General features: G+C 35.7%; 1 protein-coding gene across 2 annotated transcripts in view; it reads right to left on the minus strand.

The window, feature by feature from the left end:
• Epha6 (EPH receptor A6) overlaps positions 1 to 23,154 on the minus strand; it is a 707,005-nt gene that overhangs the window by 572,257 nt on the left and 111,594 nt on the right. For both annotated transcript variants that reach the window (XM_090347618.1, XM_090347625.1), the window contains one exon: positions 3,042 to 3,705. In XM_090347618.1, coding sequence (XP_090203744.1) covers positions 3,042 to 3,705 — 664 coding nt within the window. The remainder of the gene's footprint in view (positions 1 to 3,041; positions 3,706 to 23,154) is intronic.

Below are 23,154 nucleotides of genomic sequence, written 5' to 3' on the forward strand. Positions count from 1 at the left end.
GGTAAGATAGAGTATTGGAAGTAACAAAAACTCTTAAAAGGCAAACTGAGAATCAACTGAATGTCAGATGCCAATGTAATGTTAGGTAGCATCAAGAAACTAAGTTCCTTCCTTCCTTCCATCCTTCCTTCCTTCCTTCCTTCCTTCCTTCCTTCCTTCCTTCCTTCCTTCCTTCCTTTCTTCCCTTCCTCCCTTCCTTCCCTCCTTCCCTCCTTCCCTCCTTCCCTTCTTCCCTCCTTCCTTCCTTCCTTTCTTCTTTTTTTTTGATATACTGTGCCAGAACAGTACTCACAGCCCTGTGCTTGCTAGGCTGGAACTCTACCATCTGAGTGACATCTCTGTCTATGCTGTTTATTTTGGAGATGGAAGCTAGCCATCTTTTTATCCAGGCTGGCCTCAAAAAGATTCTGCAAATCTCAGCCCTCTTGAGTAGTTAAAGTAAGTTTTATACCTAAAGAGATGTATGTAATTACTTTCAAAGGCCTTTGAAGTCTAAAAACTGACATCCTAATGAAAAGGAACTTTCCTGCTCACAGCAATGACAAAAGGAGGACAGAACACATAGAGTGTAAACTTCCTTATTCCAAGGGAATTCCACTGCAAACATGTAAGCTTATGCTTTTTTTTTTTTTTTTGCCAGTCCTGTGGCTTGACCTCAGGGCCTGAGCACTGTCCTTGCGCCTTCTCAAGGCTAGCACTCTACCACCTGAGCCACAGCACCACTTCTGGCTATTTCTATGCATGTGGGGTGCTGAGGAATCAAAACTGGGTCTTCATGCATGCTAGGCAAGCACTCTTACCACTAGGCCAAACTCCCAGCTCCAGCTTCTGTCTTTTATACATTAAATATTCATTTGGTTTTCAGCAAATAAGTTCAGTGCTGTTTTGTCTCATAGTAATATACATATATATATGTATGTGTATGTGTGTGTTCCTTATTTATATTTATTTCCACTACCTATCAAAGTGATTAACAATATAGGTATCCAAAATATGAAATATCTGGACAGAGTGTGTCATACACTTGTAATATAAACTACCTCAAAGGCAGGGATTTGGGGACCAAATTTCAAGCAAGACTACTTAGGCAAAAAACTAGTGAGACACCTGTCAAATGAGTAATAAATGATTGGCATCTGAACTATATGGTAAATATATGTGGAGTGATTGCTATTCAAGATGGCCCAGGGAAAAACGTAAGCCACACTTTATACAAAGCTAAAAGGACTGGAGGTATGGTCCAAGTGGTAGAACATTTACTTAGAAAGCGCCTTTGTTCAAACTTCATTACAGTTAAAAAATGAAAATTAAGCATTAATGGTTTAACTCTCTTAGAAGATTATATCAGAAAACAAAGTGATGTACAGATACTGCTTTTCCACCTTCTGTTATAGTCACATTACTACTTGAGATATTTTTAATTGTAGGCTCTAGTGGATGTTTCAAGAATCAAAATCCCAACTGTTTTATAAACAGTATGAAAAAGTCCCTCTTTCCCCTCCCTTCCTCCCTTCCTCCTTCCCTCCCTCCCTCCCTTCCTCCCTCCCTCCCTTCCTTTCGTCCTTCCCTCCCTCCTTCCCTCCTTCCCTCCTTCCCTCCTTCTCTCCTTCCCTCCTTCCTTCTATTCTCCTTTTTTGATATACTGTGTCAAACATGTACTCACAGCTTTGTGCTTACTAGGCTGGAGCTCTACCATCTAAGTGACATCTCTGCCTATGCTATTTTGGAGATGGAAGCTAGCCAACGTTTTTACTCAGGCTGGCATCAAACAGAGATTCTGCAGATCTCAGCCCCCCTGAGTAGTTAAAATTGCAGCTGTGAGCCATTGTGCTTGCATTCACATTTTTTTAATGAGTGATAACATAGCATCTACTGAGAGATCCATACGTTTGATATAATTATATAGGAAAATACCTTATAAACGATTTTAGTTTAAGAAAGCTCCCTACAATAATACTCTTTATAAAGAAGTAACTTTCTGTATTTATGTTTTGATGACAGGTATTCAAATACAGTTAAATAGATGTTCCTTATAAAAGGCACATTAAAATTTAAAATGTATGGTTCTAAAACAATAAGCCCTCATTAGATGAATCACAGTGAAAATAGAAACATGCTTCAACTTGAGAATTACATATATACTTGGCTATCATCATGTGAAAACTATAGTTTCAAAGTTAGAGAACAGTATCAAGTAGAAATATTTGTTAACAATTTTATCATGAACTAACAATGCTATTAAAGTTAATAAAAATGATACGAGAAATTTCAATTAATAATAACAAAGGATCAATTACTTCTGATAAAATCAATGTGCAATCACCACACATATCTGTGTCAGATGGTTCACAATTTTTTTCCAATTAAACATATATAGACTCCTCATTTCTGTAAATGAAATTCCATTTAATTGCTTTTCAATTATTAAAATTCAACATGAGCAAGAGGATTGTTTTGAGGCTCCTATACTTTATAAACCACCAAAACCTGAACATTAAAGTCCAATTTTGAACCCCCATTTTTTTGTCGGTGCTGTTGAGGTTCCTTTTATTTGTTAAAGTTAACTGAGTACAAAACACACAGCATAGGGCTGGGTGTTTGACCTAGTGGTAGAGTGCTTGCCTAGCATGCAGGAAGACTCCGGTTAGAAAAAAGCCAGAAGTGGTACTGAGGCTTAAGTGGTAGAGTTGTAACCTTGAGAAAGTCCAAGGACAGTGCTCAGGCCCTGAGTTCAAGCCCAGGACTGGCAAAAAAAAAAAAAAAAAAAAAAACCCACAAACAAACAACAACAATAAAAACCCAAACAAACAACAACAAAAAAATCAAAGCCACACAGCATAAAGCTCTTTACAGAAGGAAACAATACAATTATTTCCAGGAGGGAAAAAAGAAAAAGTCATGTATAGCCAGGTATCCACATTTCCCACAATCACTTATCAAGAACAACATCCATAATCGTCTTCGAAGTGGAGGGTAGAACACATTTACTTGGAACACATCACTTAAAGGAAAGATGCATGACAAAAAGGTTCGTTTCTTACCGTGGCAAGACCCTTCGAGTTCTTCGTGTCCGGTACTGCAGATACACCTTCCCAGAGGAACCAGCCAATCTCCATCCGCTCCGCAGTAGAGTTTAGGAGTATCTCGCTCTTCAGCGCTCTTCACACAAGAGCCTCGGACCTCAACCAACGAAGATGAGTCAACCCTTGGGATGGTATCTGGAAACATGGCTAAGTTACGAACCGTGAAGGGACACTTTTTGTAGAAAACTCGTACTGAGACCAGGGCAATGCATGCCCCAATGTCCTGAAAAGCCAGGTAAAATCCTTTTCTTTCGATAGGTCCCACTTCTCGAATTTCAGTGTTGAGTTTGAGAATGCGGTCACCCAAATCCATCTGCGTAAAGCTCTCATCAGCAGCAATTGTGTCGATTTTTGTATACTGGCTTGGCTTGAATTTAATTGCGTGGGCCTCCTCTGATTCCATATAATACAGATTAAATGTTTCTTTGCAGGTCCCCAAGACCCATGGGATGCTGTTACAATCCCTCAGTGTGAATTTCATTTCCACGTAGATTTTCTGGGCGGCATCCCTGGAGATCCAGTTTGTACGAAGCCAGTTGTTTTGGTTTGGTTCCATTACATTGCACACTTGGTAAGTATGAATGGGCCTGTTGTGCTCATCCATTTCAGTGATGGCATCCCACTACAAAAGGAAAAAGAAATAAAACTAGTTAGGTGATTCCAAACCACAGTGGGTAAAAAGAATTACTTAAAAATGATTTAGCCAGCCAGACACGGATGGTTCACGCCTGTTCCCAGCCACTCAGGAGACTGAGACCTGAGGACTGCAGTTAGAAGCCAACCCAGGCAGGAAAGTTCCCCTGAGACTCTTCTGTCCAATTAATCACTCAAAAACCACAAGTGGCACTGTGGCTCAAGTAGTAGAGCACTAATCTTGAGCACAGAGGAGCTCAGAGATAGTGCCCAGCCTCAGAATTCAAGCCCTAGGACAGGCAAACACAAAAACAAAAACCAACAAAAGGGCCGCAAGTTTGGACTAGTGGTAGAGTGCCTTCCTAGCATGCATGAAGGCCCGGGTTCGATTCCTCGGTACCACATACATAGAAAATAGCTGGAAGTGGTGCTGTGGCTCTAGTGGTAGAGCTCTAGCCTTGAGAAAGCCCAAGGATAGTATTCAGGCCCTGAACTTTATGGCAAAAAAAAAAAGTTTAAAAAAATCAACAAAAAACATAAAATAGTTAAGATATTTTTCTGGCACGTTAAAAGAATGTAAATTAGCATCCATTGTCTCATCAAAACACCTAGACTAGTGTCAAATTCACTCTAAATTCCTCACTTATCTTCAGAGCCAATTCTTCACAAATGGAAGTATGTTTTCCAATAGTTGATTAATATTTATATGGATATTTTGATGGGAATTACACCTAGACAAAACCTGAGGTTTATTCAAGAAATATTTGCTAGGTACTATTTTGGATGTGAGGAGACAGCAGTTAACTAGTTAAACAAATTACACTTTGTTTTATTGTATTTTACAGTGCAGGAGGAAGACAATAAAAACTAGAATGAGTAGATCATGGAGTGGGGAATCATAAGTCACCAAATAGAAGAGGAAGTTACAAGTTTACCTATGGTAGCAAGGAAAGGCACAGAGATAATAGAGAGGAAAGAGCCAAACATAGTCTTGTTAAATATCTTTCAGCACTGTGGCTTTTTCTCTGGTCTAAGTCACACTACATTATCCTCTACCTTGCTACTTAATTGCATGAAAATAAATTACTTGTTTTTTTAAGAGAAATTTAGAAAAATATTATCAGATTAGTTGATGTTACTGACATCTAACTCAGAATATATATTTCTATATCGCAAATTTGCATTCTACTCTGTTTATATAGTTGTGACAGGATTTAAATAAATGAGAAAAGCATTCTGAAATCTGCAAAAACTTGTCTTTGGGATTTATTATTTCTCTGAGAGTATACTAGAAATGACAAAAATACATTCACATAGTGAATAAGTGCTCTATATCTTGATACCATACATCAGTGATTTAGAATACGTTTCTGTAACATTCTGTTTGCATTTTTTTTCAGTATAATTGGTAGTTGAATTTCAATTAGTACTCTTTCTAGTAGAATGGATACTTTCTTCAAAATATAGGACTGTTCTGACACTAAGTATTTTTAATTATCTGCTATAAATTTCTACAAATAATTGAATTATTCATCAAGCGACTTCAAATCCCTAATAAATTTCATTTGTAACTAACCTTCTTATAATGGTACTAAAAATTGAGTTCCTTCCAAATCAGGGATATAATTTTACGAAATATGCCCACTGTTTATCAGGGTTGCTCTAATAATTTCATGAAGCCTTATATGAAATTGTCTTTCTAAATGCCTTTCATCCTTGACTATTATGGCCCATATGCTTAAATGAAAAGTGATCCAGTGATCTCATTTGTCATTTGAATGGCCAACATCACTTCTACGCCTTTGCTAATATCAAGTGCAAATGGCTATATAATGATTGTGTATGTAGCTATGAACCTAGATAATGTAATAATAAAATCTGTCAGTATTAATGTTCAAAACTCTCCACATTTTCCCTACAGGAGTATCTCTAAAGTACTTATCCAGTGATTATTCTTATTTTTATAAGTTTCTAATCAAACTAATTTGTTTTTCAAGAAAATGAATTCCTTGGAAATTAATGTATATATTATTGTCTATTCAGCTTCAGTTACTATCTTAATGGGGGTATAAAGCTTAATCCATAGTGTATTTTGTTTCACTAATTATATTGTAATATTTTCAGGCTACCTTTTCATTAAGAAAAAGAATTCACATGTTCATCAATTAACTCCTCTAAAATATAAGATTATTTCATCCAAAATGTCCCAAGTTTTCCCAACTGCCCCTTCTGGTTTGGAAAAGACTCACATCTGTAATCCTACCTACTCAGGAGGCTGAGATCTGAGGAATCATGGTTCAGTTTCTGTTTAGTGCCAGCAAGGGCACTGAAGTCATGGAAGTCTATGAGACACTTATCTCCAATTAACCACCAGGAAACAGGAAGTGGCACTGTTTCTCAAGTAGTAGGACAGTAGCCTTGAGCAGAAGAGCTCAGGGACAATACCCATGTCCAGTGTTCAAGTCCCACAACTGACAAAAAAATTACTTTTCTTTTGTTTGTGTTAACTGTGTTTATTTTGTCTTTTTTTTTTAGATCTTAAACTAAATTTATTTGGGAATTAAAGAAGCAAAGTCAATTCAGTTAATATTGTTTACTATATATTTATCAAACCAAATGCATAACAAATTTCACACTTTTTTTTGCCAGTCCTGGGCTTGAGCTCAGGGCCTGAGCACTGTCCTTGGACTTCCTTTTTTTCTTTTTTTTTTGGTATTGTGCATCAAAGCCAAGATGTTATGATTGCTTGGCAAGCACTTTGCCACTGAGCTACATTTCTGCCCCTAAATTTCCATCTTAACCAAAACTAGAAATGCAATTTATATTTTTCTGTGGATGCTCTAAAACAAGAGTGTAAATTTAAGGTTGGTATCCTGTAAAAGCTCTTGAAATTTACTATAACAATTAAGGTCAGTAAATGTAGAAAATGTGTCAGACCTGTAAGCATAAGGTTTCTTTTTAAAATATTGGATTTGCATATATGTTTCATTGTTAAATAATTTTTGCTATAATTTTTCAAGAATTAAGATAAGTAGGACTAACAAAAAAGGATGATGAAAGCATAAATATGAATTTAGGTCTCATATACCATTTGTCTAAATATTTTCAATAGTAAATAATTCTTTGAATAAATTCAAACTAATTATTTTTACTTGTGTATCTTATATATACAATTTCATCAAAACCTATGAATTCAGGTTTTCCAAAATACTTGAATCTTTACAACTACAAAAAACTTATGGGCTTGTTTATAGAGTATCAGCAACTAACCTTAATGAATAATATTTTTTTGAGTGTAGGGAGGGCCTAATACTGGGCTTTTAACTCAGGAACTAGGCACTGTAATTGAGCTTTATTGCACAAGGCTAGCACTCTACCATAGGAGCCACAACTTCACCTCAGGCTTTTAGATGGTTAACTGGAGATAAGAGTTTTAGAGACTTTCTTTCTCAGGCTGGGTTTGAACAGAGATCCTCAGACCTCAGGTTCCTGAGTACCTAGGATTTCAGGACTGTGCCACCGGTGTCCAACTTGTCAATACCACTTTAATTCTGTCTGTTCAACCTAAACCATGAGGATATATATATATATATATATATATATACTTATGTATATATAAGCATACTTTGAGTTTGGATCTCACAGTTTCAAAAATAGATGAACCCAACTGAGCATGAAATTTTGGGATGTTGAATTTCTAACATTTGCCATATAAAGCAGGTGTCTGGGTGGTGAATCTCATCCTTCAAGATTGCAGCTTCAAGAAGGACAATTTAGTCAGACGAGATAATTAACAAGACCATCTACACTTTGGCAACAGAGCATAATTCTGGCTTCCTGGATCTAAGATGATAGTAATGACATCTCTTAATCCCAATATAGAATATTATTAAGAATTAATCCTTAGCAGGAGGCCAGTGGCTCACGCTTGCAATCTTAGCAACACAGGAGGCTGAGATCTGAAGATGGAGGTTCAAAACCAGGGCATGAAAGTCCATTGGACTTATCTCCAATGAACTACCAGAAAAAATGGTAGCGCACTAGCCTTGAGCTGAAGAGCTCAGGGACAGCACCCAAGTCTAAAGTTCAAGCCCCATGACTGACCAAAACAAAAACAAAAACAAAAAAAAAACACCAGAATTACTCCTTTAATAATAGAAAGAATTAAACCTAACAGTCTAAAAACCCCATCCCATACTCTCCTTCACTGTTAGGTTGTCAAAATAAACATTTCCTTCAAAGAAATGTTCAGCTCATGATCATGATACTGTGGTAAAGAATCAATAGTCACTCAACATTTAGGATATATTAAGTTCAATAAGAAAAATGAAAATGAAGAAAGAGGACATAGAAGGTGCACCCTCAGAGCTTTTATAATCCATTTAAAGAAATTAATAATTAAAATGTAATTGATAGAATAATTTTCATCGCAAAGAACAATAGAAATATACATATAATAAATACATTAAGTACTTAGAGATCAAGGATATTCAAGAATTAGAGTGGTTTTGAAGAGTTGGTCATAAAGCTGGCCTTGACTGAGCTTTATCTAATGGCAATCCCCCAAAAAAGATGAGTAGAAAAACTATAAAACTAAGTATCTTTAGGCTACATTACTCTTTTTTTTTTGCCAGTCCTGGGCTTGAGCTCAGGGCCTGAGCACTGTCCTTGGACTTTCTCAAGGCTAGAGCTCTACCACTTGAGCCTCAGCACCACTTCTGGCTTTTTTCTATGTATGTGGTACCGAGGAATCGAACCTGGGTCTTCATGCATGCTAGGCAAGCACTTTAACCACTAGGCTAAACTCCCGGCCCCTACATTACTCTTATATGACATATCACATACATTTGGGGGATGAAAGTTCCTACTTCTATTAAAAATATGGAACCTCATCAAAAAATTATATACTATGATCAATCAGGATTCATCACAGAGATGCAAGCTAATTCAATATATGTAAGTCAATTAATTGATATAATTCATCACATCAACAGGAGCAAGGACAAGAATCACACAATTGTCTCAATAGATGCAGAAAAGGCATTTGACAAGATACAACACCCATTTATGCTAAAACTCTGGAGAAACTAGGAATCCATGGAACGTTCCTCAATATAATAATGGCTGTGTACAAGCCTACAGCTTGCATTATACTAAATGGCAAGAAGCTAAAGCCATTTCCTCTAAAATCAGGAACAAGACAAGGATGCCAACTCTCTCCACTTCTCTTTAATATACTATTAGAATTCCTAGCCAGAGCAATAAGGCAAAAAGCAAGCATAAAGAGGATCTAAATAGGGAAAGAGGAAGTAAAACTTTCCCTCTTTGCAGATGACATGATTCCCTTCTTAAAAAAAACATATACACTTTATTCACAAGTAACTTGAGCTGATTTGAAACATTGATAAAGTAGCAGGGTATAAGATTAACCCTCAGATCACTACTACACTGTTTGTGGGAGTGCAAACTCATTCAACCACTATGGAAAGCAGTATGGCAGTTCCTCAAAAGACTAAACATAGAGCTCCCCTATGACCCAGCAATTCCACTACTTGGCATTTACCCAATCATCCAGAAACAACGACATACTAAATCCACCAGCACAACAATGTTCATTGCAGCACTATTTACCATAGCAAAGATATGGAATCAACCTAGATGTCCCTCAGTTGAGGAGTGGATCAACAAGATATGGTATTTGTACACAATGGAATTCTATGCTGCTGTCAGAAAGAATGACATTGCCCCATTTGTTAGGAAATGGAAAGACTTAGAAAAGATCATAGTAAGTGAAGTAAGCCAGACTCAAAGGAACTTAGGCTCAATGATTTCCCTCATTTGTCATAATCAGTAGAAACCTTGGGCTCTCCTAGCAGAGATTTGCAATAGAGCAAAACCTTGATACAAAAGGCCATATAGTAGGACGCTAAATGAAAGGATCTCTAGGATATAGAAACATAAACCATATAATGAATGATTGTTGTCCTTAAGGTACTATGTTATCTCTCATCTCTTTTGCTGTACCTTGGTTATCTCATATTGTTAGAGTATCTCACTTTGTTACCTGATATATGAGATATATTTGTATTTGGTTATTTGAAATTGGATAGGGAAGGGGGAAAAAAAGATGAGGAGTGGGGGTGTGGGGGAGGGAAATGGGGACAAGACATGTGAAAGGGTATCAATGTATGTGAATTAATGCACCATCTATCTGGCAAATATCATGTAACCCTTCTATTAATCACAATAAAAAATATATGAAAAAAAATTAAAATAAAATAAAATACAAAAAAATAAGATTAACCCTCAAAAATCAATGGCTTTCCTGTATGCCAGCAATGAGAATAGTGAGGTGGGAATCAGGAAAGCAACTCTTTTTGTAATAGCTTTAAAGAAAATTAAAAACTTAGGAATTAATTTAATGAAGGATGTAAAGGACCTTTATGATGAAAACTTTAAAAACCTGAAAAAGGAATTCAAAACAGAACTAAGGAAATGGAATAACCTCCCATGCTCTTGGATTGGAAAAATTAACATCATGCAAATGGTGGTCTTCCCTAGGGCTATCTACAAATTCAATGCCATATCCATCAATACCCCAGTGTTGTTCTTTAATGAAATAGAAAAAACAATCCAATATTTCACATGGACTAATAAAAGACCCCGCATAGCAAAAACAATCTTAGTAGAAAGAAGAGCCCTGGAGGAATATCAATACCAAACTTTAGACTCTATTACAGAGTTACAGTAACCAAAACAGCTTGGTACTGGCCTGAGTACCAGTAGAATAGAACTGAAGACCCAGAAATCAACCCACAGACCTATGGCTATCTAATCTTCCATAGGGAGCCAAAAAATAACACAGAAAAAAGACAAGCCTTTTAACAAATGATGCTGGCAGAATTGGTTGAACACCTGTAGAAAACATAAGCTGGATCCGTATATGTCAAAATTGATTCCAAATAGATTAAGACATTAAGATAATAGCAGATACCCTCAAAACTTTACAGGAAGGAATAGGAGATACACTAAGATTCAATGGCAAAGGTCAAAGTTTCTTATTAAAGAACTAGAAACAGAACAAATTAAAGAATGTTTGGACAAATGGGACTGTATTCAACTACAAAGCTTCTGTGTGGCCAAATATATAACTAACACGTTAAACAGAAAGCCCACAGATTCGGAGAAATTCTTCACTAGCCATATAACAGACAAGGGCCTCATATCTAAAATATAACTACAGCTCAAAAAATTTAATCTCTCAAAAACAAATCTTCAAAGAAACAACCATCCATTAAAAGGTGGGGTAAAGACTTAAAGAGAGACTTTTCTGAAGAGGAAATATGAATGGCTTATAGGTCCATGAAGAAACTGTCCATACATGAAATGTAAATCAACATAGCCAACAGACAAGATAAAACAAGGGCATTCCCAGGGAAGTGGATGTATCTAGACTGAATCATGTTGAGTGAGAAAAGTCAAAAACAAAGGAACAAAAGGCACATGATATCCTTAACAGGTGGCTATTAGATCCAAATAGTACAAGAGTGAGAATTCAATATTTGCGTACCCAATGCTATGGACATGGTACTGGTAACATAAACACAACTACACAGACATAAAAATCTATGACTCTATAAACATTATGTTTATTACATAGATGAATATGTATTTATGGCATACAAACTCTCAGCTTAATTTTAGTAATATCCTAAAATCTAAATGCCAGTGATTGTATATAGACCTTCCCTTCTTGAATACTTGTTTGTTAAATACATCATTTGAAATATGAGGTAAAAACCAATGTTAATAAATTATTTAATAAAAAAGCTTTGAGATTCAACCTCAATCCAGTTAGAATGGCCATGATCAAGAAACCCAATAACAACAGTTGCTGGCGGTGTTGTGGCAAGGAAGGATAGCTACTACACTCTGTGTGGGAGTCTAAACTCATTCAACCACTATGGAAAACAGTCTGGCAATTCCTCAAAAGACTAAACATATTGCTCCCCTATGACCTGGGACGCCACTCCTTAGCATTTACCCAAATGTCCAGAAACAAGGACATACCAAAGCTACTAGCACAACGATGTTCACTGTAGCATAGCTAAGATATGGAACCAACCCAAATGCCCCTCAGTAAATGAATGAATCAAGAAGATGTGGTACTTTTAAACAATAGAATTCTACACTGCCATCAGAAGGAATGACATTGCCCCATTCTTAAGGAACTAGAAAGACTTGGGGAAAAAAATCATATTAAGTGAAGTAAGCCAGACCCAAAGGAACATAGGCAGCATGGTATTCCTCATTTGTAATAATTAGTACACATCTAGGATTTTCCTAGCAGAGGATTACAATAGCTCAAAAACTATGTACATATGGTCATACAGGATGAGATTAAACAAAATGAACCTTACATTATGGAAACAAGAGTTTTATCTTTTTGATTGCTGTTCTTCGTGTACTATGTGAAGTAAATTCTTTACTCATTTTTTTTCTCCTTATGGTTAATCTCATGTAGTTACTGTAACTGACTTTGTTGCCTGATTAAATTGTAATTCTGTTTATTGGTTTATTTGAAATAGGGAAGGGAAGAGGGAAAACAAGATGATTGGGAGTTGTCAGGGGAAGGGAAAGGTGGACATAAACATGAGAAGAAGAGTTATCAAGATTCGAGATGTAATATGCCCATTACCTGACGAATATAACTGTAACCCCTCTATACATTACCCTGATAATAAAATAAAAAATGTATCTTGACTAAAATATTTGTTCTCATAAACACAAATTAGAGCATGAACCATCCATTTACTGCTATTTAGTTAATTTTTTCAGCCGCTTATTTTCAAACTGTAGACATAGAACCCCAAACAATCCAACTTCTCAATTCCTTGATTTTTACATCTTTCTGGCAGTATTTACAACAATACAGCACCAATATGTCATGAAGAAAAGAGTTAAATCAAGCAAAACAATTTATTTAGGTTTTGCATAAAAAGATATCTTGAGCTGGGCGTGGTGGCTCAGGCCTGAAATCCTAGCTATTCAACAGGCTGATATCTGAGAATCAAGGGTCAAAGCCAGCCTGCGCACAAAAGGACTTGAGACTCATCTCCAATTAACATCTAGAAAATAGGAAGTGGGGCTTGGCTCAAGGGTAGGCCAGTAGCCTTGAACTGAAAAGCTCAGGGACAGAGCCCAAGGACCATGACTCAAAAAAATAAAAGGATATCTTGAAAATGTTTTTTGTTTCTAAGCACAGAATCAGTGAAACAGAAAACTTCTGAATTAAGGTCATTTTATGATGTCTTAGGAAAGATTGGAGAGATAAATTACAAAGTAATGATTTAGGAAACTAATGGGTACTTCTGAATAAGAAACTTTGATTAAGCTTACCTTCATTTAGATTACCTTGAACGTAAGAACATTTGAGGATACCTTGTAAACATTGACTTTCTATCCAGGAGAGCATTTTTACAATGCAGGTTTTTTTTGATAAATTCTCATTGATGAGGTAGTCAATCCAAGAAAGTAAGACATATCTTCATTAACATGAATATAGAATTCAAAACCAATAAATAAATTTCCAAGTGTGATAGTGAACTAGAAGCATGCCTTCTTGCTTTATTTTCCATATTTTATAATAGTTTTAGATAATAAGCTTGCAGACACTGTTTTTGCTTCTGGTACTCTTGGTCATACACACACACACACACACACACACACACACACATCTGATTTGAGGAAGGGGGGGAGAATAACAAAATAGTGAAACAAGGTCCAAGTGTGAACCAATGCAACATTGATACTGAAAAGATCCTAGGTTGGAAATGAACTTTACAACTTGGGTGGGGGGCAGATTCGGTTATGACGTAAAGTGAGGGAAAAAAAAAACCAAGGCAGGAGGTAACAATGTTTGACAAGAAATGTGCTCAATACCTTATTTATGTAACTGTAACTCCTCTGCATATCATCTTTACAACAAACTAAAATTAAATATAAAAAATTAAAAATGAGGGGCCAGGAGTTTGGCTTAGTGGTAGAGTGCTTGCCTAGCATGAACAAAGGCCAGGGTTCGATTCCTTGGTACCACATACATAGAAAAAAGCCGGAAATGGTTCTGAGGCTCAAATGGTAAAGCTCTAGCCTCAAGAAAGTCCAAGGACAGTGCTCAGGCCCCAAGCTCAAGCCTAGGACTGGCAAAAAATAAAAAATAAAAAACACAAATTAACAATGAGAAAAACAAAACAAAACAAATCCAAACAAATAAGCTTGCTGCTGAGGGGATTTGGGAGGATGGATTACACTGTCCATTTCAGTACTGGCCCACCAGTGTTGATGAACCAACACACACAGTCTAAAGGCAGAGCTTACAGCAGTGCTTTCTTGTGCCACCTGAGTCTCATCTAATGCCTTTTCTAACTGTTATCTGGTCTAATGGTTATTTAGATTGTCACATTGATTGGATTAGGAAAATGTACAAGATTAGTAAAACTTATTTCTTTGTATGTCTGAGAGGGTACTTCCAGAGAAAATCAGTTTGTGGTGTCTGGGAATTAAAGACGGGTTTATTCGGTCATGAATTCATTATAGGATTTCAGGTTGGCAGGTGTAAGAAGAAGGAGACAAGCCTAACTGAAAAAATGAAGTCTCTATCTAATTTGGGGGGAAAACAGATGAGGGGTGGGGGTGGGTGGAAGGGCAATGGGGACCAAGACATGAGAAAGGGTATCAATGTATGTGAAATAATGCACCTTCTATCTGGTGAATATAATGTAACCCTTCTATTAATTACAATAAAAATATATGAAAAAAATTAAGTCTCTAGGTGTGTGCCCTTGGAAAATTAGTTCTTGTTCTAACCATTTCACATTCTGCTCTGCTTCCTGTCTGTTGGGGTATAGTATGCCTAGCTCTGTTTACTGGATAACAGAAGTAAAATTATTCTCTATACATCATTGCTAGTCTGCTGCCCCCTAGGATGGACTAAAAGCTCAGAAACCGTGAACAACAGTAACCACAGATTCTTTCCTTACATTGTTGTCAGATATTTTGACCAGCACTGTGCAAAACCTAACTACCAAAAACAGAAAGCCAGTTGTTCTAGGCAATGTTATCTCAGGCTGGATATCAGGAACTTAGAATCCACAAACTGAAGAATTTGTTAAATGTGCCATCCCAAGTTGCTTTCTCTATCTGCCTCACCTTTCCACGTGAGACTATACATTCCTCTTGGAAAAATCTTTCAAGAGGAACTATCTCTGGCTTGACCGGAATTTTTACTACACAGACCACTCTATGTGACAAAGCTAACATTTACCACAGGTAATCCATATATTTATATACTCCTTGATCCATAAACATCCAAAAATTGACCCCAAGGAAAAATATCTTTTCTACTCATACACACTGTAGAAACAAATGAATGTACAAGATATTCTTTTGGAAAAGCATGATTAGTTGCCCTTTGCTCTCTTGAGTATGTTCTACATTAACTATTTATGGATTGTTGACTAGATTGATAAAAGACTGAAGTGAAAAAATATTTTAAAAAATAAAATAAAAATATATGAGAAGGAGGAAATGATATACTTTATTCCCATACTTATTATATTGACCCAAACACATGTTAGGATTCAATGACTTAATAGTAAACCTAAAGCATATTTTCAAGTTGGCATATGTTTTAACATATCACATCTGGAACATGTATTTGTTTTACATAGTGGTAATAACTTTTTAAAAATTACATGGATCTCAGTACTTTATAGTACCTATAAATGTCTCTTCAGTAATGATGTCTTGGAAATTCATTTGAAGTGACTATTTGTTAGAAGTGATGGAATGTCTAAAGAACTGTGAACAGTCTTCACTCCATTTGTGCCTGAGGGTTCTTTAAAAAAAAAAATCTCCACCCACACATGAATTTTCCTTTCCATAGCAAGCTAAGTAAACTAGGCCAAGAAGCTGAATTTCTTTTCAGTATAGAAAGCTAGAACAAGAAAAAATAATTCTTAAAGCAACTAACAGTCATTGAGGAATGAAATTGCTTTCTTTTCTCAGGGAATAAAATCAGGCAATCAAGTAGCTTTTCTAGGCAAAGTATGCGCAGATAGTATGCAGCTAAATTGACACATATATTGAAGACAGAATATGTGTTTCAAATTTGTACCTGCCTCCTTTAAAAAAATTTTAGGATTCAAAAGGAAGATAAATTTTTATTCTAATATAAACTTTGAAATTTTAAGATAAAAGCAGTTTGTTTCTCAAAATAAAACAAACAGTTGGCAAGAAATTTACTGATAGCTACTGGTAACTTACTTAAAATACTTAATAAAGGAAAAGAACAATTGTCGATAGATTGACATGGTTAGTTCTGTATCCCTAGAAAGATAATTTCCTCCTAGATATTCAAGACCCTAAACATGCAGAACTGATCTGCTCTAAGGCTCTAGGGTGTGTGGGGAAATCAATAATAAGTGGTATTCTAAGTCAGGCATCAGTGGCTCATCCCAATAATTCTATCTACTCAGATGTCTAATATCTGAGGATCATGTATAAAACTAATCTGGGCAGACCAAATCTGAAAGACCCCGCCTTCAACTAACTAGCATAAATCCAAAAACGATGGGTTGGCCCAAATGATACACTGCCATCCTTGAGCAATAAGTTAGCCAGGAATGCAAGGACCTGAGTTCAAGACAAGGTATGGGCACAATAAAAACAAACAAAACTAAAACTTACTATTTCCATTATCAGGGAACAAGAAAGAGGAAACAAATAATATTGAACACTAAGGTAGCTACAGATTGCTCCGAATCTAACCAAAGCTTGTTGAATGAATGTGTATTTATACATGCAGTAACTATTTTTGCTATCCTTTTCTTTGATCATTTTGAAAAAGAAGAAGAAAATCATGTGATTTTATGTGGTTATCTTATTGAAATGTCTGAGTCCTGAATATAGAGCTGCTTTTTTTTTCCAGCTGCTTCTTTCCCTTGAGAAAAGGGGCAGAAACAGTTACATAAAGCTGTGTTTAATCTCTTCAAATGTGGTTGCGATGAAAGTAAATATAACAAACTATCACTTCATAAATATGTGTCCAAAACACAAAGTACTTCTTAATGACCTAATTAATAAAGCAAGCAGATAAGAGTATTTTTTCAAGTGAAGAGCAATACAAAGATAAACTCAACTAAGCCACAAAAAATCATGATATATTTGTTTCTGAATATTTGTAGTATGTGATTGTAGCTAATTTTTCCCTCAGTACAACTCAATTTAAATGGAAAATAAAATCAGACAGGGAAAAATTCTTTAAATGAATTTAAAAAGCAATAATTGATTATCATGATGTATAACACATATAAAAGGACATGTTAATTTTAAGTTCTTTTGTCCATGTATTTGAAGTTAAAATTAAAGTAGCTGAGAATGAAATTTTGGCAAAATTAAACATACTTGAATGATCCTGACCATTATTCTACTTTCCTTGTACAAGCCAAATACAGTAAAATTCTGGTGGTAGGTGGCAATTTTATTATGTTACTCGGTAGTGTTTTAATTTTAAAGCATGTGCATCTAATAATCTATATGAAAGCAAAGTATCTTAAAGGGCTTCCTTCTTCTAATAGGATATTTCCTTCTAAACCACTTAAATATTCACTTTGAGTCAATATATGACATTAACTTAGAAAATTAGTGGTCTGAATTCTGCTGTGAGGCATGTAGTTAATAACCTAAATCTGGTTTTGCAGCAGAAATGGAAAGGCTCTGCATTGAAATGATTACTGGGTTCAGAGACTAAAACATGAAGAAAAATATATTGCGTGAGGATACATTTCTATTTCATTTTGGGCAAACAACTTTTTTTTATTAGTTTGACAAAGATATTTAATGCAAAGTCTAAATTCAGTGGTATTAGGAGACAAGGTCTGAGATTAATTAAGTTTTACTTTTGGTGGATTTTCCCCTTAATAGGATCAGACTATTATAGCAATCAAAGTAATTTACACTAAGAAGGAATGATTATTCCATTAAAATGTTGTCAAATATTAATGAAGATTAAAATTTCTGTAATAGAATTCATCTCCTCTATATGAGAAAATCTTAATTGGTAGCAACAAAAGTTGAGATTTTTCCTTAACCAATTAAGAATATCACAAATAGCATCTGAGTGTTTTAATACAGTGAAACATGGTCTAAGTTCATCTCAACTGCTCTATCTTAGGTTCAACAACAAATGAATGCCAAATTAGGGTTCATTGAAGGTCACAAATGCAGAAAGTATAGAAAAATAATCTCACAAACACATTTAAAAAAACAACTTCTAGGGAGGGGCCGGGAGTTTGGCCTAGTGGTTAAAGTGCTTGCCTAGCATGCACGAAGACCTTGGTTCGATTCCTTGGTACCACATACATAGCAAAAAGCCGGAAGTGGTGCTGAGGCTCAAGTGGTAGAGCTCTAGCCTTGAGAAAGTCCAAGGACAGAGCTCAGGCCCTGAGCTCAAGCCCAGGACTGGCAAAAAAAAAAAAAAAAAAAAAAAAAAAAAACAACTTCTAGGGAAAGTTGTTTACAAAAAAATGTGGAGTACTGACGTCAAAAGTATCTGAAAAGTAATGTCTGCTCATATGAAAAATTTAAGCCGAAATAAATTTAGGCAAAAGCCAAACTCTCTGAGGGTAGGGATGCTGTCCTTTACAACTCAGGATCACTACTCTCAAGAGATATGACACTAGTATTATAGCTGGCTCTTAATATTTGTGGAATAAGGCATGAATTCTAAATTAATTTTTAATGTTTGCACTATTTGGAGATGTATGACTTAAAACTTGTTCAACCATTCTAGAAAGCAGTATGGCAGTTTCTCAAAAGACTAAACATAGAGCTACCCTAGGACTCAGCAATCTTTCTCAAGAGAATTTATCCAAATGTCCATAAACAAGGCCATACTAAACCTAGCAGCACAACCATGTTCACTTCAGCATTATTTACCACAGCTAAGATATGGAACTAATCCAGAGGCACCTCAGTAGAATGGATCAAAAATAATGTGCTATATATAGCACACACAATGAAATTCATACTGCCAGCAGAAAGATGGCATTGCCCCATTTGTAAGGAAATGGAAAGACTTGGGGGAAAAAAATCATATTAAGTGAAGTAAGCCAGACAGACACAAAGAAACAGAAGGTCCTCATTTGTAATAATTAGTATATATCTAGGATTTTCCAAGCAGAGGATCACAATAGCTCAAAAGTTATGTGCATATGGCCATACAGGATAAGGATAAGTGAAATCAACTGCAGGATTTGGAAACAAGAGGCCCATTTTTGTAGTTGTTCTTTCCATTGTACTATGTGAAGTTATTTGTTTACTCTTTTATTTTTTTACTGTTGTTAAAGAGACAAAGGACAAAAGGTGAACAAGTATAAGAGTGATATTTACAAAACAATATGTTAGGAATGAACTTCACGACTTGAGAGGGACTGGGAGGAGGGGAAGTGGGAGAAAACATGGGAAGGGGTATCACTGTCTGACAAATGTAACTGCAACCCTCTATACATCACCCTGACAATAAAATAAAATAAAAACTTCCTAGGTTATTTTGATAAAAAGCATGTAAACTTTCAGCAGTCTTGAAATTGCAATCTTATTTGAAAGTCATAATGACTTAGAGGATCGTAGGCAATTCACATGGATCTGGCTAAGCTGAAGTTGTATCACTTATGATTTCAGTGCAAATGATTGTTGGCATAAGACTTCTGACTTAGAACTCTGTTTCTCTCTTTCTCTCTCTATCTGTGTTTATTTTCAAAGTGAATAACAAGAAGGGAGCAAAATAGCATTAATCATATATGGCTACATTAGGATAATGAACTGAGTAGGTGCAACATAAAAGCTTCAGAGGCTATTGATGAGGCATTCTCTAGTCAAGAATGCTAGAATAAAAGTGGACTATTTACAGATCCAATCAGATCATCTATCATTGCCATACCTACTAATAAAGTCTGTAGCTCTGACTGATTAATTTTCAATTTTAACCAAAGGCTATACTACTTAAATACATTAAATTATGAATTTAATTGCTAATTCTTGCAAGCACCAAGTATGAAACAAGTGAATATTCAAGTTGTGAATGTTAATGCAAATGGAAAGATGAAACTTCTGAGTGTGACTTGCTGTACATGCTAGAAAAAAAAACATTTAATGAATAAGAGAGTTTATGCATATTAAGTGTTTCTGAGGAGTGATATGTAGTTAAAGGGCAAAGTGTAAGGTTCTGGTGTCTATTCCAAGCACCACAAAAACAAAAAAATAGTTAAAAATGTAAATTCCATTGTAAGTTCTAATAAAAGAAATAAATAAAACATGTACTTGACTTGTTAAGAAAGAAGTTAGTAGTAAGAAATGTTTGGTGGAATATCAATATGAACAGGTTTTTATTTAGAGATCTGGTTATTTTAATTGCAGATATGTGATGATAAAATAATTTGTAGAAAAAATTTGAAGAAAGACAATGATTACCTATATACCTTCTTAGATTACACTGTGACCCTACACTGTTTCATTGCTCTACAGTTACCTTTATTTTGACCTATATTTTCAGAATACATGTAACCCTAATAATTAATTAAAATTAAAACTTAATTTAGGACTTCAGTCTCATAAGGATGGTTCTCAGTTGGCCACTGTTTGTCTAACCTGAGTATTGTGTAGAAAATGGTTTTTGTGATCATCACTCTATTGGATTTAACATAGAGTCAGTCTGCTTTAATTCACTTAAAGATCGAAATCATATGTGCCATATAAGACACGCTGAAAAATAAAATTAAGATATGATATTGATTGGCTGGTACGTTTTTATTTAATGATTTCTAAAGAAAAAAGTGTAATAGGAAAGTTGTAAAGCTATATATTTCATTTTTCATATAATTTTATTGTAATTAATAGAACGGTTACATTATATTCACCAGATAGAAAATGCATTACTTCACAAACATTGACACCCTTCTCATGACATGGTTCCCATTTCCCTCTCCCCACCCCTGCCCCATAAATTTCATTTTAACAAACTAAATCTATGTTTATTTTAGAATATAAATTAGTAGAAGATACCAGGAATTATAATAATCTACTGCAAATTTGCTTTATATGGTTTTTAACCTCAAATACTATTAATTACCCAGATTATGTTATCACATGAAAACATTTTCTGTCTTCAAATTACCTAAAATTCATTTGTACAATATAAGGATTGACAAGCAGGTATACATCAAATTAAAAAGTTTCTACACAACAAAAGATAAAATTAACAGAGTGAAGATACAGGAAGAGGGTGAAAATATCTTTAACAGATATTTATTTCCTATGAAATGGCTAGAATCTGTAAAGAGTTCAAAAACTCAATTCCAAAAAGCAATAAATATATAATCCTAGCTACTCAGGAAACTTAGCTCCGAGGATCATGGTTCAAACATAGCCCAGGAAAGAAAGTCCACCAGACCCTTACCTCCAATTAACTGTCAGAAAACCAGAAATGTTACTGTAGCTCAATGTGGTGTAGCTCTAAGCTTGAGTCAAAGAGCTGAGAGACAGTGCCCAAGCCCTGAATTTAAATAAAGAAATGGCCACTAAATATATTTTTCATATATTTTTATTGTAATTAATAGAAGGGTTACATGATATTTGCCAGATAGATGGTGCATTAATTCACATACATTGATACCCTTTCACATATCTTGGTCCCCATTTCCCTCCCCCACACCCACACCCCTCATCTTGTTTTCCCCTCTTCCCTATCCAATTTAAAATAACCAAATACAAATATATCCCATATATCAGGTAACAAAGTGAGATACTGTAACAGTATGAGATAACCAAGGGACAACAAAAGAGATGAGAGATAACATAGTACCTTAAGAACAACAATCAGGGCCGGGAGTTTGGCCTAGTGGTTAAAGTGCTTGCCTATCATGCATGAAGACCCGGGTTCGATTCCTCGGTACCACATACATAGATAAAAGCCAGAAATGGTGCTGAGGCTCAAGTGGTAGAGCTCTAGCCTTGAGAAAGTCCAAGGACAGTGCTCAGGCCCTGAGCTCAAGCCCAGGACTGGCAAAAAAAAAAAAGAACAACAATCATTCATTATATGGTTTATGTTTCTATATCCTAGATATCCTTTCCTTTAGCGTCCTACTATATGGCCTTTTGTATCAAGGTTTTGCTCTATTGCAAATCTCTGCTAGGAGAGCCCAAGGTTTCTACTGATTATGACAAATGAGGGAAACCATTGAGCCTAAGTTCCTTTGAGTCTGGCTTACTTCACTTACTATGATCTTTTCTAAGTCTTTCCATTTCCTAACAAATGGGGCAATGTCATTCTTTCTGACAGCAGCATAGAATTCCATTGTGTACAAATACCATATCTTGTTGATCCACTCATCAACTGAGGGACATCTAGGTTGGTTCCATATCTTTGCTATGGTAAATAGTGCTGCAATGAACAACATTGTCTTGGTGGATTTAGTTTGTCTTTGTGTCTGGATGATTGGGTAGATGCCAAGTAGTGGAATTGCTGGGTCATAGGGGAGCTCTATGTGTAGTCTTTTGAGGAACTGCCATACTGCTTTCCATAGTGGGGAGTTTGCACTTCCACCAGCAGTGTAGTAGTGATCCCTCCTGGCCACATCCCCTCCAGCATCTGTTGTTATTAGTTTTCTTGATCCTGGCCATTCTAACTGGAGTGAGGTGGAATCTTAGAGTTGTTTTGATTTGCATTTCTTTTATGATCAGAGATGCTGAGCATTTCTTCATGTGTCTAAAGGCCATTTTTGTTTCTTCTTCAGAGAAGACTCTCTTTAAGTCTTTGGCCCATCTTTTAATGGATGGCTGTTACTTTGGAGATTAGTTGGGAATGATTCAATTTTTTGAGCTGTTGACATATTTTAGATATGAGGCCTTTGTCTGTTGTATATGGGTGGTGAAGATCTTCTCCCACTCTGTAGGCTTCCTATTTATTTTACTAGCTATGTCCTTTGCCATACAAAAGCTCTGCAGTTTAATGCAGTCCCACTTATCTAGCCTTTCTCTGATTTGTTGTTATTCTTGGTCCTTATTAAGAAAGTTTAGACCTGTGCCAAGGAGGTCTAGTCTATCTCCTATTCCTTCTTGTAAAGTTTTCAGAGTGTTGGCTTTTTTAAAATGTTCAGCATGGGAATTCTGGACAGGGAGTAGGGAGGGAAAAACTGAGAGGAAAGTAGGGAGGATGTAATACTGTCCAAAAGGAAATGTGTTTATTATCTGACTTATGTGACTGTACCCTCTGTACATTACCTATAAAGTAATAATTTAAAAAGCCCAATATTTTCATAGTCTTTACCTTCTGATGGAATCTTGCATTTGTCAGAACAGTGCTTATCTATGCTTCCTCTAT

Source organism: Megascapheus bottae, chromosome 1 (genome assembly GCF_031878675.1).
Source record: "Megascapheus bottae isolate mThoBot1 chromosome 1, mThoBot2.hap1, whole genome shotgun sequence".
NCBI classification, from domain to species: Eukaryota; Metazoa; Chordata; class Mammalia; order Rodentia; family Geomyidae; genus Megascapheus; species Megascapheus bottae.